Source organism: Motacilla alba, chromosome 5 (genome assembly GCF_015832195.1).
Source record: "Motacilla alba alba isolate MOTALB_02 chromosome 5, Motacilla_alba_V1.0_pri, whole genome shotgun sequence".
NCBI lineage: Eukaryota > Metazoa > Chordata > Aves > Passeriformes > Motacillidae > Motacilla > Motacilla alba.
The window spans coordinates 22,338,874-22,358,328 of record NC_052020.1 but is presented as its reverse complement, the minus strand read 5'-3'; the positions used below and the strand labels follow the sequence as shown (position 1 = coordinate 22,358,328).

General features: G+C 45.3%; 1 protein-coding gene across 6 annotated transcripts in view; it reads right to left on the bottom strand.

Annotated features, from left to right (window-relative positions):
• PRDM11 (PR/SET domain 11) overlaps positions 1-19,455 on the bottom strand; it is a 49,754-nt gene that overhangs the window by 9,550 nt on the left and 20,749 nt on the right. For 2 of the 6 annotated variants that reach the window (XM_038137912.1, XM_038137910.1), the window contains exons 5-9: positions 18,979-19,046; positions 17,116-17,183; positions 8,329-8,449; positions 4,279-4,466; positions 527-1,177 (exon numbers count right to left, since the gene is read on the bottom strand). In XM_038137912.1, the coding sequence (XP_037993840.1) occupies positions 527-1,177; positions 4,279-4,466; positions 8,329-8,449; positions 17,116-17,183; positions 18,979-19,046 (1,096 nt within the window). Of the gene's footprint in view, positions 1-526; positions 1,178-4,278; positions 4,467-8,328; positions 8,450-9,235; positions 11,431-13,044; positions 13,461-17,115; positions 17,184-18,978; positions 19,047-19,455 lie in introns of those variants that run through there. The other 4 variants (XM_038137916.1, XM_038137913.1, XM_038137911.1 and 1 more) reach the window with 4 other exon arrangements.

Here is a 19,455-nt window from a genome sequence, read left to right as displayed (position 1 = left end):
ACAGAATGTTCCTGGAGGAAATGAAATGTATCTTCAGAAAGGCACACGTGGTTGTGTTAAGGCAGTGGAGGAAACAAAGAGAGATTTCCAACAAGGGACACAGCAGGACATAATTTCATACACAAAGAGAGCACATTTCAGCATTACCACAGAGTCATTCATACTTTCTTGGTGGCATGTGAGGCATTGTGGAAAGTCTTCCGCTGAAAGAGAATGCATCAAAAATACAGCAAACAAACTGTCTGCAATGGAATGTCTTTTTTATTGGCAGTGCATTATCAATTACAATGGCAACAAATAGAGCAAATTTTCATACAGAGTCTTTCCCAAACGGTGTTTTCCACTGTACCCACAGCATCAGCTCCTGGCCCACCCAGTCACAAAACCTGACAAAGAACCTTCCATTGAACCACAGGTTCCCCTGAATACTCGGAGCAAAATGCTTTAGATGGGTACACAGCACACAGGCATCTCACTACTCTCCTTAGGCAGGGTTTGGAGAATGCTCTAACTCGGCAAGGCTTACCTGTGGGGTCTGAGAACTCTTGGAGCTCGGGTACCTGGGGCGGTAACACGGGTGCCTCGGATAACTTCCCAGATCTCAGCATGTCTAGCTCAGCCTGCAGCTCCCGGATTTTCTTCTTCAGCCGTATGCAGTTGGGGCAGAAGGATGTGGTGGGGATTTCATGGGAGTTGCCTTGTGCAGAGGCCAGTGACAGCTCAGTTGGGCTGTCTGCTTTAAGTGACAGGGGCTCTTCTTCCTCGTCTTCAAGGATGCTCATCTCCTTGGCTGAGATGAAAGAGGAACTGTGAGGGACCCTCCATTCACTCTCCCTCTGGTTTCTGCTGAGGTTCAGGGAGCCATGCTGCGTGGCACTGCCACACTGCTCAAAGATGTCTTCAGCCTGGTATTTAGATGCTCTTCTGAGGGGAAGTGGTGTACTTGTTGCTAACTGGTTCTCTTCAAACTTGGCAGACTCCAAAGAAGCCTCCAGGACATCTTTGAAGATGAGGTCAATTTTTTTTTTCTTTGTTTGGGGGTGGGATTCCCCCTCGTCACAGCTGCGCTTGTAGGGGCTCTTCCCCTGCTTTAAGGTAGTGAACTGGAGTGCTCCTCTTGCATCCTCTTGATTTTCTACATTCTTTTCTGTGTTTTCGTTCTGTAACATTTTGTCTCCTAGAATGGAAAATGAGGGGTGGGGATTATCACTGGGAACGGAGCAACATCCCTCAATCTAAAACTCAAACAAAAAAGAACAAAAAGGCAGACTGAATCCCTGCAGGTCTGCATATTATGTTACAAGCCAGGGAACTGACACAATTCAGTGGAAACTGAGGCTTGCAAGAGGAGAAGCCCCGCTAATGGGCATGTCTGCAAAAACAGAGACAGTCCTGGGTAACCACAGCAGAGTAGAACCCACACACTTCAAAGAGAAGAGAAACTACAGGCAGCTTGTTTAACCTAAAGGTATAACCAACCTGCATTGGAAGAGGACTATTAGGTGAATGACTGATCATGGTGGAAACTATACCCAGAGCCTAAGTGCTATTTTGGCTGGCTGAAAGTCCTGTGCCTGTTTTGACTTGGTAAAAGGTATCAAGCATACAGCAGTGCAGCAAGAGATTTACATCATTTCATGACAATCCCAGTGTCTGTGCATGCCATGGCACAAAGTCTGCAAGCCCCTTTACTCTTGTTCAGTTTGGGGGCTGCTCCAGAAATGCAAAGGTAAAGGAGTAAAAACAACTTGCACACTTAAAACCTAAGGTATACATTGTCAACTGAGCAACAACAGGTGAATGCCCTCCAAGGATGGGACATCTAGCTTGTCCTGGAGAAGTCTGAGAGCATGACCATTCAGTAATTGAAAAAAAAATATTAAAAGCAACCTCACATAAATTATTAATTGCTTAAAATAAAGGGAATAGCCAGATTTCCTTACCTGGAAATTCAAAAGACGATAGGTTTGGCTCAATTTCCATCACTCTTCTATCTTGTAAATAACTTCAAGCATTGATGGCTTCCCAAACAAGACGCTGCTTTATGCTGATTTTTTGTTTTGTTTGCTTAAAGTGTATTCATGCTTTCATAAGAGTTATGGAGCGAAAGCTACCATTCCCTCTCTAAGGAGAGCAATGCTAAGAATGCAGAAAAGATGCAAGACTCGAAACAGTTAGAGTAAGGCACTGCAAAAAGGGCTGGCCTGAATGGATGGGATTTTGCACTGGGTTTGGATGCTGGCTGGAAAACCAGCCACTTCTTTAGTGAATCCATAACAACAGATCTCATTTTCAACACATTGATGAGAATTTCTATGGACAAAGCTTTCACTCTCTCTCTTAGTATTTCCCCTGTTATGGACCACAGCAACTACTGTGAGAGGCAGTGATTTAGAAAACCGGTTCTTCTTTGTCGGTGATTTTTCCCCCAACCAGCTGAGTGCTTCAGCCCTATGGAAAAGCTAGAAATCACAAGATGATCCCTCATATTATTGTCTCAACTCCAATGATGAGTCGTCTCAGAAACCATCAGCAGAAACAGAACCCAGGAATCATGTAATTTTTCTGTGAGTTCGGAAAGTGTGCCACTTCCTTTGACAGACTCATCAGCAGGGATTTGAAATCTTTTAAATAGAAAGTGACTCAGCAGATTTCTGTGCTGCTTCCTGACCACTTTCCAGTGCCCTCCCAGTTGAGGCTTCGATGTCTCTTGCAAGTCTAGCAATGGCCCAGGTGATGCTCCGTTTTAACATCTCTGTGCCCCTTTTGTGAATGCAGGCTGAGCCCAGCTTGCAGCAGGATGAGCTCACCAAGATGTCAGGGGGTTTCTGGAATGGTCTCCGTAGCCACGTGAGTTTCTACCTGAAGGTGCATTAGGCTGTGGCAGGTTCTGGAGAGTCCTGAGGCAGATCTTCACCATACTCATAGCACAGAGCAGGCTGTGAGTTACTGTTTCAGCTCCCACAAACCATGACACCATGACAATCCAGGACTAAAGGCGTGTCTGCATGGCAGGGCAATAGCTCGTAGCCTTGGAGCCCCTGTAGAGCAGCTGCTCCAAGGGCACAAACTGTCTCTTGCTGTACTTTCAGAAAGCACTAAGCCATCTGGGTGACTAATGTGTGCATGTTATTGCAGCAAAATCACTGCAGCCTGTACCTAATCACTCACTGGTGTTCATTAACATAAAAAAAGCAAATTCATACCAATGTTAATTCAGAAGTGGGAATTGCCCAAGTACAGCCACCAAGATGTAACACTGCAAGTGCATAAAAAGCCTAAGGTGATAGAGATAACCAGCTTTTTCAGGACATCTTATCCACCCCATGACTGAAGAGGAGACACCTTTTACCAAGTCAAGGCAGCAACAGCAAGTGTGTAATAATGTACTCAGGAATCATAATTACAAATTATATTTAGTGTGGCTGCCCCTCTCAGGCCCTGCCATTCTGCATCTAGCCTGGAAAAGAATGTTCCTAATTAAATTCAGGTATCAGCATTGTACAGATGAACAGATGCATTAAGAATTTTTGCTTTCCTCTAAAGCTTCCTATATTGCTGACAATACGTGGGCCCAAAGGACTGCTGGGTTTGTTTCAACATTGCTACTCTTTAGACAAGATAACAATTTTTATCCAAGGAAGAATCAGTCTGACAAGTACAAAGCCTCCTGTACGTTGTATACACATTCTAAGGTTGTGAGACTAAGGAGCTGATGTCGCGCTGATCCCAAATTATCTTTCTGAAGAAAGAGGAGATAAATTAAACGAGGAAAATGGACATACAAACACACCAAGGAAACCTCATTCATATGGACACAAAACCAGCCAGAGCTCCCTCAAACAGGCTGCTCACAGGAGTCAGAGAGAGCAGCATGTTCAGAGGAAAAACTTGATACTGTCTTGTAGGATCATCAGCTTGGCAATCTTCGGGCCAGAAAGTCTTGTGACAGGAGCGCTCTGTGATCCCTGGGCATTTCATCAGGCCCTTGCAGCACGCAGACACACACAGCATGGCACAACACAACACATGACGTGACACATCACAGCACAAATCTTTCTTTCATCATCTCCATGACTGTGGGTATCTTATTCTTCTTGTACACCCTTCCATCTATGCCAGGCAGAGCTGGGGGCTCTCACCCAGAGGTGCTCTGCTTCTAGAAATACAACTCTCCTCACACAGCCTGTGCAAAACCTATTTGACCCACCACACTTGGCCCAGCTGTGGGGCAGCCTGAGGGTATCAAGAGAGAGGATGGAAAGAGAAGGGACTCACCACTTGTGAAATTTCTGTTCATGGTTTCCTGGGACATACTGTGCAACCGCTTCATGTAATCCTCACTGTACCAGACCCGCAGCTTCTCCCCAGGGTGGATGTCACGGCAGGCACGGAAGTAAATCCTCTCGCTGTGCTGAAAGGCCATCAAGTTCTGCTCCCTCTCCTCCCGGGAGATGAGGACATATCTGAGGGCAAGGGGACAAGGCAGGTGTGAAGCACAAACTTCTCTCCTGTGCCCCCCCTTGCATCAGAATGACAACCATGAAGAAGCCAGAATGACCTTTGGAGAGAGACATCAACACAGCCAGGCTGGAAAGCATGGAGTTATAAGCAATGGTGTGCAAACGAGCATGGACACCCAAGGAACACTAAGCCAGTGGGGCCGGTTTTTGCTGGGGAAGGGTTGACACAAATGCACATCCAGTCTGAAGGGATGTCTGCCAGCAAGGGTGACAGACTCTCCCAGTCAGAAAAATCTTTGCCTAGTAATGGAAACAAGGACTTCTGGACCCCCTCCATCACTTCACGTCCCAGGGCTCCCTCCCTTGTTCTCAGGAATACCTGGAATACAACAGGGTTCCTCTGCCTGCCTATTTCCCAAAAGCACTGCCTTCCTTTTTTAGCTGGTAACAGATTTGCTTGCTTCTGTCCTCTCAGGCAAGCAGAACTGAGATTCTAAGGACAGAAACATGGATACCTAATGGGCATGGGAGTATGTGCTGGTTGTCCAAGGACATGCCAGTATTGGAAGGTTTTCCACTTCGGAGTTCAGCAGAGTGTGACATAAAAAACCAATTCAGCTCCGCAAGTGGAAACCCCAACACCACGTTGTGGGGATCTCCTGGCAGTGCTGACAAAAAGATCACTTTCAGGGCATGGGATTTATTTTCCTGATTTAAAACAGCTTCATTTCAACTCAGCAGAAATGTATTTATTCCTACTCCCAGCAATTGGCCCTCTGTGCAACTTGCTAAGATAGAGATCTATCACTAGGGTCATATTACTTGCTCTCACACTCCTCATATTCCTGCTAGAGGACATGAAAAAGGCTTGGTAATACTGGCTCCAGTTGCCAGCAGCATGAGCCCACAACAGCTACCCAGGAAGGAGGCCCCATCACAGCATGTGTAGACCCCAAATCAGACGTGAACAGCTCATAGCTAAAACTTATTTTTCTCTTATGCCATTTGCCTCTGCTGCTCAGCACACCCTGCTGCAGCAACCTCAGCAAAGGCAAGGAGGCAGGGGAGCATATGGCTCCTCTGACATCTGTGGCTATTAGTCTTTGCCTAAGTTCCCTAATGTATATACAGGTATTTCTTTGGCTTAAAAAATCTGTCAAATGTTTTGAATATTCTACCTTCTCTAGCCATGTGAATGCGCAGATAAAGACACAAGTCCATCTGCACGTGATCCCACTAACCCACACATATAAGGTCACAAACTTGGTGAAACTTCCCACAAAACACAGAAAACAAGTCTGCAGTGGCAGTGTCTCAGACTCCCTGAGGCTCTGGTTTTAATGTTAAGCAACTGTGCATGTGCCTGCAAGCAGTTGTATTTTTCCTAATGTGTGCCACCCAGGATTCTCTGCCATCTTCAGTAATTATTTAAACAGCAGACTGGTACTGCCAACACTGGCTTTTCTTAACCTTTATTTACTTCTGATCACAAAACAAAGGAACTTTTGAAGTACCAGTTTGTGTATTTGAGAAGGAAGAGAGACCTGGACCAGTGGGGTGGGAAGGAGATCCTGCAACAGCACACAGCTGCCAGGCTGTTGCTTTTACATGTTAGCTATCACTCCTCAAAAGGTGTATCAGGCCTTCAGCCAGCTATGAGATACACAACCCTTGAGACAGACCAATGTGCTGATGCCTTGAAGCACAGGAGATCCTAGAGGATGCTCTCTCCAGTCCAAACAAAATGTCAGGATGCTTCCTAGCACCAGCTAAGGAGAGACCCTGCTCTGCATCCCACCATCCGCAACAGATCAGGCTGCCCCTGTGAATGTTTACTAACCTAAAGTCACTCAGAGATCCTTAATATAACATACATGACCTGTAAATCCACAGCCAGTGGCACTAAGGAATTCATACAGCACTGGCAGGATGGCCTAGTGCATTTTCAGCAAACTGTATTTGATAGTGAGATGTAGAAAATACAGCTTTGAATGGGAAGTTAACTAGTCCCACCAGGGCTCATTTTTATTATGAAGTATTTTGTTAAACATGAGCTTTTTCTGTTCACTGCTCTCTTTCTGTCTCTTCAGCCCTCCACGTTTCTGCCCGAGTATCCTTCAGTTCTGCTGCCTGAAGCAGAACTGCAGTTCTGCAGCCTCCAGCTGTGGCTCTGGCCACCTGCTGGAGCAGCAGGGAGCTGGGAGGAGAGTGCAGGCTGGAGGGCATGAGCTGCAGCACTGCTGCAACACTGCAGCAAATGCTGCCTGGCTGCTCATCTAGCCTCCTGCAGCCGCTGGCAGAGCCACTCTCATCAGAAGCCCCCAATAGAGAGTTCTGGGATAACCCAGTCACAAACAAGTTTCTTCACAGCTGCACACAACTAGCACGTGATTCACACTCCTAGTGAGGAAGCTTTCCATCTGTGATACTTCCCTGAGGTAAGGTAAATGGGATGAGATCATCCACACAAAAGAAACAGTTTTCAATCAATGCTGCCCAGCCCCAGGCTCCAGTTTCCCCGGAGGCACAAAAGACACAGGTTACAAAGGACTGCAGAAACCCCAGATTCCAACTGTTGGTCTAAGAGACTTAGTGCCACTGCACATGACAGCTGAGAGGCAGATACTTTCCAAGGATGGAAAAAATCATTCCACAAAAGTGCAGCCAGCTTGGTGAACCAGGGGCACAAACCACCTGCTGAGGAGAGACTGCACGATCAGCCTTCACTGACATACATCCCAAGGCCAAAGTGCTGACATCCTGAACAACCCAACCCTTCCTGCGAAGGCTGCATAGTGTCCAGTCCCCTTCCCAATGCCAAATACTCCATTTGGATTGAAGCAAGGAGGTTTGGACACCCAGGACAGGCATGGTTAGGCTGACCCAAGCACTGCACACTGATGGGCAAGGCCCCTCTTGCAGAGCAAGTTTCCCAAGGGAGGATCCTGTGATCCTCAGAGGAGGAGCAGTCATACAGCTCCTTCAGCAGACCCAGACACCCTCAGCTGCACCTGGTCCAGCAGAGAGGCATTGCCACCAGTCACAAATCCATCATTTCTTGTCATGTCTAGTCCTTGGGACAGGCTAGCCTCCAGAACACCACAGTTCCTGACCAGGCTACTCAGGACCAAACATAGCACCAATGGAGACCACTTCTGACCCATCTGCAGCTATTGGGGCTGGGATCAACCCCACAGCTGTCAGAGGCACAGCTCCTTGCTCTGCAGGAACACCTTTCCCACAGACTCTCTAGATAGCAGCAAATAAAAATCATTGTTTCCTTTTTACTAAGGCCCAGCCCACTCAGGACACCAAATTCCCAGGTAAAATGTCAATTTATTTTTCTGCAGCTGGGATCATTCCTCCCCAGGAGGGAACAGAGTCTCTGGTGAGGATTCGAAGAGACAGTGAGGAGGGAGGCTGGAGGGAGGGAGCTGGAGGGAGGCACAGGCTTCTCCCCTTTTCCTCTCCACTATTGCCCTGGACTTGCCTCATGGCTTCCCGCTGCTCACTCCATAGCCACTGGCCTTTCCCAAACTGACTTCGGGCACAGAGCCAGGCAGGAGATCCCATGCAAGACAGCAGCCACCAGCCCAGACTGATGCCATGGGATGTCATACCAGCAAACCCTTCCTCTGTGCTCTGATGCCAAGCATCTCCAGGAGACCCACATCTGTAACAGGCTAGTTACCAGCTCAGGCAAAAATTGTAGAGAAAAACAAACGACTCAACAGCAGCTGTGTTAAAAGTGTTATGTATTTATTGCATTCTTAACAAAAATACTTTTAAAGAGAGAATTTTTTCAGCATGTACAAGACATGGAGATACTGGGGTTGAGCACAGCAGTTTGCTTTGACACACTTACTTCAACAGCCAGTTAACATGATAGGTGCAGGAAGAAGTATCCTTTGCGAGCCAGTACAGAAAAGCCACTCCACCGAGGGGTCTACACAGGGCAGGAGATATGTCCCCAGATCTGGGCCAATCTGTAATAGTCCACAGAGGAAACTAGGGGAGACATCAGGCAGTTGATAGTAAAAGGTCCTTTCTCCTGACCAGTACTCAGCCTTTGGGGATTTGCATTAAGGGCTGTGCATCCTGCACCAGGATGCTCTCTGTAAATACATCTGTGAGGTCAAACTGATGGCAGCAATAATCTTAACTGCCTCCAGCACCCAGCACCTGCAGGAGTTTCCTCCTTTGCAGAACTGAGGGTTCCCAGAAGGGATCCCCCTGGACAACATCAAAGGAGCTAATCTTACCGTTATGCCCATGGGTCTCTGTATCAGTAGAGACCAAACATTATAAAAACATAAAATACTAATATTAATATATAGCAGCAGCACTGTATTGACTCAGAAAGCCTTTAAAACATATCACCCTTTTCTCAGCTCTCTCTGATTCATAAATTAGATCCACTTCTGTCAGATTTCCTAATCTCCCACTCATCTGAAGAGAGGCTGTGACTTTTGCAGAATACAAATGTTTCAAAAGAAGTAAAAGGACATCCTCAGTGGAAGGTGAGCAAATTCTGCCCTGGTCTGGCACCAGCACTAAAGGGAATGTCCTCTGCATGAAACCAGTTGAGTCATTCCTCAGGAATGAGGCTTTTTTCTTTGCCAGACCACTACTTCCTTGAGCAATCTTTTATTGCACCACTAAAAATAAATTACTTAGAATTACAGAACATCTTAAAAAAAAAAAAAAAAAAAAAAAAAAAAAAAGGAAAAGCATGTCATGAATGCCTGACACAGCAGATATACAATTATACAATGGACTTTTCAGGAAAGAAGCTAATGCACTAAACTTTCAAAGGAGAGGCCAGACAGGTTAAAGATGACTCTTGAAGACCACACAAAACAAGCCATCCTTCTGCTACACCGTGCTGCCTATGTTCAATTCCACAGAAGTTTTTGTAACTTTTTTTGCCGAGTCTGTAGCCCAGCCATGGTATGATAATGCAGACTCAACTGGAATAGTGTCCTGCAACCAACCTCCAAATACAACAGAAGAGCCTGGAGAGCACGGTGTGCTGTGTGGTTAACACCTTGACCCTTTTCCTGCTGAGGCCTATCGGGATAATGGTCTGGGTTTTTCCAGAGATGGGGGCAGCATGCTAGATGCAGAGGTGAAAATTAAGGAGAAAACAGACATATTATAAAAGAGCTACCACATACATGATCACCACCCGAAGTGACACTATTAAAGCCTAGTTCCAGAAACAGTGTTGTACATGGGAACCACACACAGCTCTAGAGCAATTCAAATGCTGTAACACAGTTCTTTCTTGCATCTATATGGGGAAAGAAAGCAATATAAAACCAACATATTTAAGATTTTAACCTATGTAGCTGTGAATCTAGACTGTGAACTCTTCATGTCAGGAAAACACAGTACAGATCCCACCCTAAATAAAACTAAGTGCAAAGTAACTGTACTGAAGCTGACAGAATTACAGTAACACTGGCTTGATGTAAGTAACAGGCCCTACGTCTTTTCTGGTTTCTGTTCAGTCTTCCACATTTTGAAGGGGTGAGGTGGTTCAAAACTGAAGGTTTGACAACATTGATACAATTATCTTTAAATGTTGTCATATGATTAAATAATTGTATTTTAACTGCAATTGTGAAAGGTAGGGGTTTCAGACTGGAGTAAACAAAAGTTGACCTCTTTAACACAAGTGCATGTGGCACTGCAGGATCCTTGCAAAGGCCTATGCCTTTGCAACCTTTTCAGCAGTCTAAAACACCATGGTGCTCAGACCTGTCCTCAGAGTCGTGCCTTCTTCCCTTCCTTGCACAAGCTCTGCTTTTTCACTCCTCTCCCCAAAGCTGTGTGTAAGTCACAGTAGGCCCCATGCAGCCCACTACTGCTGAATGAAAGATAAAAGCAAAGATCAATAAGAGTGTTTATCGTCATAAATTTCTGCACATACTGCATATACTAATATTCAGGAAGATGATGGGAATGCAGTAGTAGGATAAATTTGTGAGTTGATTGCAAAGGGATCTCTGTAGCATGGTGTTTCAGTATATAATATCTCACAGGCATGGGAAGAGATCCAGATAATGATTTCTACTGCATTTCTTAGTTTATATAGCATTTAAAGCATGGGGAAGCCAGTAAAAACTCTTAATCTCTATCAACCCAAAGACATCCTACATTCCAAGCTCTACAGTATTTGAGATTCCTCTCTGCCATTGCAGAGTGCCAGTCCGACAATTAGCTGCTATATTCATACTGCTCTGTTAGCCAGCAGGGGGATGGATGGGTTGGGTCAGCTGTTGACCTTCCCCATAGAATACTGATACACATGGGAAGCCATGTGAACATGCAGCAGCTCATGAAAGGGCATCCTTCTTTACTTTATATGAAACAGACTAAAAATGATGTTTTCTTTTTCGAGACCTGGTGGCCCGTGCAGGAGTCATCCGTTTTAGAGGGTTTTGGTTAGACTCTGCACTAGGCTCAAGGGGCTGTTCAGAGCAAGCTGCTTGCAGACAGGGCCCTGGCATGACACTAGGATCTTGTATCCTATGGAAAGCCCGAACCCCATCACGTATTTCTGTCAGTGTCTGACACATCTGGCCGACCTGGCTGGTGAGGTCGGCCACGCTCTGGCTGATGGCATGCATGCTATCTGCCATGTCCCTGTGAATGGCCACCAGCTCCTGGCAGAACTGCCTGAACAGGTCTGTTTGCTGTGCATGGCAATGGAGAAGCTGGCGGTCGAAGCTGGAGAGGGGTGGGCTCCGTGTGCGGGGGTGCGGGGGTCTGCAGGCCGAGGTGGCGTGTGGGGATGGACAGCGCAGGTCCTGCCTTTGGCTGGCAGCTTCCGAGGGCTCTGATGAGGAAGAAGTGCGAAGGAAGGAGGGCCTGGAGAATGGACTGACACCTGCACCAGCCCTCGGCAGTGAAGCGAAGTGGTGTTCCTGAGAAGTGCTTGGCATCTCTTCATCTTCATCAGCTTAAACAGAAGAGGAAGTATGAATTATTAATGTGAAATCCCTCTCAACATTGGCTTCTGTTTCAGGACATCTCAAAGAACATGGAAAAAGGGTTTTCCCCTCCCCCCAGCCTGCCAGTTCAGACAAGCCTGTAGCTTCTGATGCATAACTCATCATGCAAGTGCTGCAATGTTAGCATCTGTGTGACAAGCTTAGCCATGAGAAACCTGAGAGTGGGTGAACCCAAGCTATTGTGGTACTTTGTACAGAGCACTGTTCATTACTAGAATGTGAATCCATTTCAGACAGTAGCAATGACTTCTCTTTCCCAAAACCATAGGTAGCTAGCACAAATACTCTGGAGGGACACACACTTCCCAAGTAAAAATCCTGCTCCCACATAATTTCTTACACCCTCTGCACTAAGAAGAGTGTAGATGTTGTATTTGCTGCTCTCAAAGTGTGTTCTGCAAAGCCACTACGTGGCTTGGCATCACTAAGACAAGAAGACAATCAGACAAAGTAGCAAAAGGCCCCATGTTAATCAGGAAAATACACTTGATGCAAAATCAAAACTAAAGCAAAATGCCGCAGGAAAACTATCATTAATCTGATAAATATCTGGTTATGTGCCAGTTCACAGGTACAGGCATGTGATGAGTAAGAAGAGACAAGGTTTCACCTGGTGCAGCTGCCCACTATTTCCTTGTATAACCTGTATTCTTTTTACCTCTGAAATAGTGCAACTGGCTTCCAAGATACATGCAAAGAACGACCAAATCCCACCTTGTCAGTTCTGGAAGATTTTGTTCTTGCTTTCCCACTAACAACTTCAGATATGAGATCAGACCTAGTGTGGTAGGAGAGCGCCACCCATGAGATGTTAGTTGACTCACTTCCCAAGAAGCTATCACCTCCCTCTCTCCTTTGTATCCCTAAAAGCTCACAAACAAGAAGCCGCATCTCCACAAAAGAAAACTGTGTACAAAACTATGGAAAGAACCTGCACAAAGCAGCTTATGGTTTAGCACTGAAAGGTGTCTGAGAATTGTGGTGTAAGAAGATTAACTTCAAAAGGAGGGCCAGCAGTTTCTTTAAAACCAGTAAAAAAGGAGTCATTATAGTCTACCTTTTTCACAGTGTTCATGCTGATCCTTCAGACCACTACTGAGAAATCATTAGTGGCCCAACCTCAGCAATGAACACCAGTGATCACTGAGACCCCCAAAGCTCTCTTGGAAGTGATCCATCGGCAACAGGCAGATGCTTCTCAGTTTGGTAGTACTGCTGTTTTATCAGGGTGAAGATATCCTAATCCTTTACAAGCACTTTTTCCACAGACTGGAAGCAGTCATACTTCAACTACAGATGCTCCCTCACTTGTAGGATTAATTCATCCTTATAATCTATTATCTACTCTCAGATGACAGTATGGAAAAGAACTAGACAAACACATAAAGATGACCTTAACTCGGAAACAATCCATCTCGACACTCCACAACCAGCAGAGCAGAAACCAACCACAGCAGAAGGACAGGAAACCCAGCCATCTCACACAACACACAATGCCCTTCTGGTGTCAAACTGAGATATGCAAGCATGAGACAAAGAGGTGTTAAGGCAGTGATACTTACAGCTAGTTGTCAGGCTGTCAACCACGTCCAGATCAGCTCTCTGGTGGCAGCCGTGCCTCTGGTGGGACGAATGCAGCGCCGACTCGATGGCTCTCTCGTGGGCGGTCAGGACGATGGCTGAGGGCTGCCCCGTGCTGCCGGGGCTGGAGAGGGACCTCTGCATGAGTGCCAGTTTGTCCTTGGTCCTTCTCTTCATGTCGTCCCATCTGTGTTTAATGTCTTTTACAGACCTGGGGACCTGGCTGACTGATGTGATCTGCCTGGCTATGCCTTCCCAGATCTTGTCCCTGTCAGCATGGGATAGACGCATTGTGTCCTTCCTAAACAGCATGGCTTCATTTCGGGTCACCTCAGTGACCAGAATGTCCAGCTCTTCCTTGGAAAACTTGGGCTTCCTCTTTCGTTCAGCCATGTTCCTTGGGTTGAACATCCCGCAAAGCATAATTGGGTAAAAGGAAATCAGTGCAAAACAATCCCCTGCATCCAACCACTTGGCCAGTGCAGTACTGGGGCAGAGGAGTTTGGTGGGATCCAGCTCCCCTGACCCACAACAACCTCTCACCAGGAAAAGGCAGTTGTTTTGTTTTTAGAAGGCAGTTTTCAAGCTTAAAAAAAAAAAACAAACCAAGCAACACTAGTGTGAAGGAGCCTTCTCAGCTTTAAAGTTAAAATCAAATTTTACACATCGTCTGATGCCATGACTTATGTATAAGATTTTCAGTTCAGCCTCACATCACTTGCCAGTTTGTACACAGAAAAAAAACCGTGACAACTCACAATCAGAGTGGTGAATTAGCTTCTAATGTGACACTGCTTGAAACTTAGAGGAAATTTAGCAGCCTGAAACATATTATTGTTCTACCTGGCATAACATGCAGCAGAAACTTCTACACCACCCTCTCTGTTACAACTTGCAGGATGTCATGAAAAGGCTACATCAAATTGGATTTTTTTAGGGTAGGTAGGTTTTGACTAGACTGGTGGGCAATTTCTGCAACTTGCTTTCTCTAAGGAAAAATCTCTTTTTTTAGCATTGGGGTACTCTACATCCAGCATTTGTCTGATTCACAGCAAGCTCTTGTTTCACCCAAAAATGGCTGCCATTTCCCATTGTTCTCAAAAGGAATGAGGCCACCCACTCTATTTTCCTGGCTAGGCTTTCTGTCACTGCCACCAACATGAGCCTGCACCCAGTTTCTGGTGCTTCAAATGAACAACTTGCAGCCTCAGCCCACTGAAAAAGAGGCAGCTATCCTGAGAACAAGCAGTTTTGTCCAAAGGGGGTTTGTTTTAATTTCTCCAGCCACAGTTAAAGAAAACTATAAAAATAAACAAAACATTAATCCTAACTACATTTTGTTATTGGGAAAAAAAAAAAAAAAGAAGGCAGTAAATCTATTCAATAAGGAAAGAGAAAACAGACTGACTGAACCTACAGAAAGGTGCTGACCATGGCATTCTAGTTCCTTCCTAGTGTCGTTAACACTGTTGTTTAATCAATCTCACTGACACTGCAGCCTGCCATCAGGGCAAGTGTCAGTTTGGTTAACGCTGGAAAACCAGTAGGAGAAGCTGTTCAAATCCAGGCCACATCAGGGAGAGCTGGGACCTAAGTGCACAGATGCATTTCACAGGAACAAACATAAATGAATGCTTGAGATATTCTCTTGGTGAAGTTTCGTTTGTATAGAGAAAGAAGGAGCGTTTAGAGAAGATGGTAATGAAATGATGGAGAGCCAGCAAAGCACCTGTTACCCTGAATCTCAAAAAACTCCAACAAAAAAACTCATCAAACTTGAAAGGAAAAAGGAGTTCTCCCAGCTGAACACAAGAAGAAGGGAAAAGGCTACATGAAACATTGAGCAAAATATTTACAGTTTGACTTTTATCGCATTCAGCAAAACTGGGCTTGGTGTATGTCCTCATCAGGTACACATGACTGCACAGTATCATCAGTGCCTCCGTGAGGTGGCAACAAGCCTCCACTGACAAGCTGCTCTAGTGAAAAAGAGTAACAATATTCTCTGTAGTGCTCTGGGTAGGGGTGAGCTTGCAGAACAGAACAGCGCTCTCTGGAGACACAGGAACACAAAATCTGGTGCCCCCTCTTCTCTGCCAAACTCACAGCTGCTGTCACCAGCAAAGCGGCCCCGATGGGGAATTAGAGCCCTTTTTGCTCTCCCCAGACAGGATATCCCATCAAGTGCACTTAGGACAGCTTATGGTAGGTCTGGATATTCAGATTTTAGTGTTTCCACTCATACGCTCTGGCACGACTTGGGTCAAAACAATCTAACTTTCATATTCCAGCAGCAAACTTGCCACACATCGAGTAATGAGTTCTGGCCAGTTTTAATCACAAATTCAATTAACCTTAGGTTCCTAAGAGGCACATCAACCTCCTCCTAATAAAAATGCAGACAGAGTTACTGTGAGAGGGATCCTTTTCTCCTCCAGCATGCTGGTATGCTGGTGACTACCTAGAGGTAGTCACTGATACCTGCAAGTGCCTCTCTGGTGATGCCATGAGGGTTTTGGCAAGCTCCAGAGCAGCCCCAGCTGTGAGGTTGAGAATTCACACCTCAGCTCAGGTTTATCTGAAAGTGCAAGACACACTGAACAGTAGGTACTTAATGATTACCCCACAAATATACCAATCAACTCCGCTTTTCTTGGCCTCTAAGAAACAAGCACATAATTTTTCACAGGGCTTTGTGAGAATCACAGCCCCACAGTAATTTGGGATCCCTTCGCTCTGCATAAATTTGACTCTGTAATAGATAAGAACATTTGCTCCACTTGCTGCAAGGTGGCAGAAATCAGTTTATGATGTTCAACAAAATGACATTCACATGTTGGTGGCTTTTACTCACGCTGAACACAAGGGCAGTAACAGCAACCCTGCCTGTTTTTAAATGCTTATTTTTAAAAGGTCCTGTAAAGTTGAAACAGCAGCTACGTACTTAAAAGATCTACTAGTCAAAGTTGGTCTTGCTTTAAGCAGGCAACTGAAACACTTGACCAGAGCTCCCTTCCAAGCTCTACTATTGTATGAAAATCAAATCAGAGATGCTCCATTATAAGGAGATACAGGAATATTTACAGGACAGTCTGGCTCCCCATGATCTCTGTTACTATGTTTGGAGAGGAAAGGAGGCAGAAAGGAAGGCAAAGAAGAAAGCAGTGAAAAAGTCTTGCTTCAGCCTTTTCACATTGGCTAAGGCAAAGGATGAATTTATACTGTGTCAAAACCAAAGACTTCAGGAACTCACATATAAGAAGGGTTACAGACTATAAATGCTCAAAATATCCTGGAAACCCCAAACATGAGGTACTACATTTCAACAGTTCAGTTAGGTACCAGCAGTTTCTATCCTACATCTGGGTCTGGGCCAAGTGATACATACACAGAAAGATGGACTTTCCTGGACTTTCTGAATTACTTCTGGTGTTTTGTCAGATCCATTATTTTTAGAGGACACCAACAACTGAGTAAGAGAATTTCCTCAGAAGCTACCAGGAAAATGGATGGTCCTCTGCAACCCTTCAGAAGCCCCAATAACTGCCATCAGCAGCAATTTACTATTTGTGTCCAAGAAAGCATTAATTTTGCTTGCTGCAATCTGTGGTAAACAGCCACCAGAAAAATAAAAACAGAGGAAGATGTTTGCACATGTTGAAGTCATGGAGTTTCATGAAGTATTGCAAACAGCAGGGCTTTACTCTGGACAGAGATGAAGGATGCAATAGCCATGTGCCAGCAGCCAGCTTAGGAGAACATGCTGCCAGCATCAGGAGTTTGTCTTGACTAACTAACTGATGAGGGAAAGGGCAAGAGGATGTTAACATTGCCATGCCATCTGCTGCACTTGTTACTCCTTCCTCCCTGTCATCCACTGCCTTGGGTAAACAGGCACTTGAAATTAAACCAGCAAGTGCTGCAATGTATATACTGTCCTCAGGCAACACAAAAATGGACTCAGGTGTGGTATTCAAACAACAGAAACAATAGCCAGATCTACAAGAAGAGAGAGGAGTCAGCCCAAGCTGCCCTCCCCATGCCATACCCACCTACCCAGAAGGTGAGTAGATCTGCTTTGCAAAGCACTCCATCTGTGAGTGATAGCAAAGAGCACCATCTGAAAAACAAAAAGAGCGCTGTCTACAGCGTCCTGGAAGTCAAGCGTGGTTTCTGTGCGTGATCTCAGTGTCAGGTGATGTTCCAGCACAGAATATTGAGCACACTTTAGTCTAGAAGGTGCTAACAAACAAAATCAAGGCTTTTAGAGGACTCCTACTGCCACTTGAAGTGTCAGACTCTACATAATACTACTGGTTATAAGCACTTTTCAAGAGTAAAATCAGAAAGGTCAGTAAGATTGCTATAGCCTGCAGAGACCTTTTGGTACACCCTTCCCATGAGGGGTCACAAACATCCCCTTTCCACAAAGCCGTAACTTCCATGCCTTTCAAGGCTGTACACAATGGCCCAGACCACACTCATACTGAGACTGAACCACGGCAAATACAAGTTTAGGCAAGAATATTCTGCTCTTTGGTGTTAGCACCGCAAGTAGTGCCCATTTAAATCCAGACATCAAGCTTATGTTCACAGCAGTAGGAAGAAGAGCTCATCATAGCTCATCATTTGCTTTCCAAGACTGTGTTTTGCCCCAGCTTCACTGTCATGCAGATCACAAAGACCCAGATCTATATAGATTTTTGAACTTTGCATTCTTTATTTCTACATATATGTCTGCCTACCCATCTTTTCACTGTATCACTGCTTCTCTTTGAAGTGATGACTCCAGCCTCAGCCCTGGTCTAGTACTTTACCTCATCCAGCAGTGAAACAACTGTAATAGCTGGAATTCTTACAGATAAATGAAATCCTTTGCTGAATTTTATGAACATAAATGTCAGAACAGCTGCTATCCACATGAAGACTGAAACGACCAAAAGTGGTGCAAACCAGATACGATCAGACAGGTCAATCTTGCATTTACCTGTACTTCATGTTTTTTATTCCCATAATGAGGGACAACTGAAAATCCTAGACACCCAGGCCAACAAACCAGGTAATCCCACGCTGCCTTAATCTTGTAGGAAATGTCTTCCTGAGAATAACCACTTCCAAAGTTCCCCACAGAAGCAGCACTGGTCTGACGGGCCTCACCGTGCAGCAGTGCCCCGTTCCGGTGACTCGCCGCGCATACGAGGCCTCAGTGACCTACGTCTTGCAGATATATGCCAACACTTGAAACACTGCCCCATGCCACACACGGTCCCTCCCTGCTGCAGCTGAGGAGCAGAGCCAGCCGCGCTGCCGGCTGCTCTGCCGAGGCGCGGGGCCAGCAGAGGGAGCGCAAGCACACGCGTCAGCTCTGCCTCCAGCCGCCCAGCTCGCCCTTCTCCTGGCACAGGACAGCTGGCACTGCCAACCCACAGCCAGCACGGACAGCTGCTTCAAATGAAGCCCAGAAAGAAAGCAAAAAAAAGCACCTCTTTTAGTATCTGTCAAATGAGTAGGGACCAAAAAAACAAAACAAACAGACTCAAATGTTACCTCGGGGGCAATGCAAAGCATTTTGCAAATATTTGAACATAACAGAAAAAAAAGAGTAAAAAAATGGAGTGAGACCTGTCAGTGCTAGTAAGAGTGGATAAATAGGATCATCTTTAACACTTATTCTCATTCCAGAAAATAGCGATCCTCCATATACACATTCTTGTCTTTTTTTAGACCCTTTCTTTGAATCTCATGTCAAAGATACTAATTACAATAAATACTGAAAGAGTACAAGCATACCATTTGCAAAATGGTGGTGACATTTTGGTTTGGTTTTCCAACACACAAAACAGTAAGGAGTATTTGATGGCCTCTCTCTGGAAGACAGAGTCCCAAAAGGGAAGGCAGAAGAGAACCGGACTCACCTCATCCAGTTTGCTTTGGTTTCATCTGTCCCATCAATGGATTTGTAGCGGTTGTTCTTATCAACAATCTGTGGAACAAGAGAATGAATGCAGCACGTCAACCAGCTGGTCCAAGCAGGAGGAGGTCTATGAATCTCAAATCACTGCTTCAGTTCTAGCCTTGAATCATGCTGCGAATCTCCACTCTCCCAGTACTACAGGCTGCTGACCTGAAGTGCATAGAGGTTACTCCAAACTGACTGAGAGCCATTTTAATATGTACAAATATCTATAATTGTGGATGCAGCTGACAAAATCATTAACAATCCTGGGATAAAAAAATGTTAACTTCCCTTTTGGACACGGCTGAGACACACATTTATTTTACAGACAGAAAAGTGTGAGGAGCATTTCACATCAGCAGCTCTTAATTTTTCCCCAATAATAACTCAAATCATACATTGCAAGTCTCATAATTAACATGAGTTGATCCAGTGA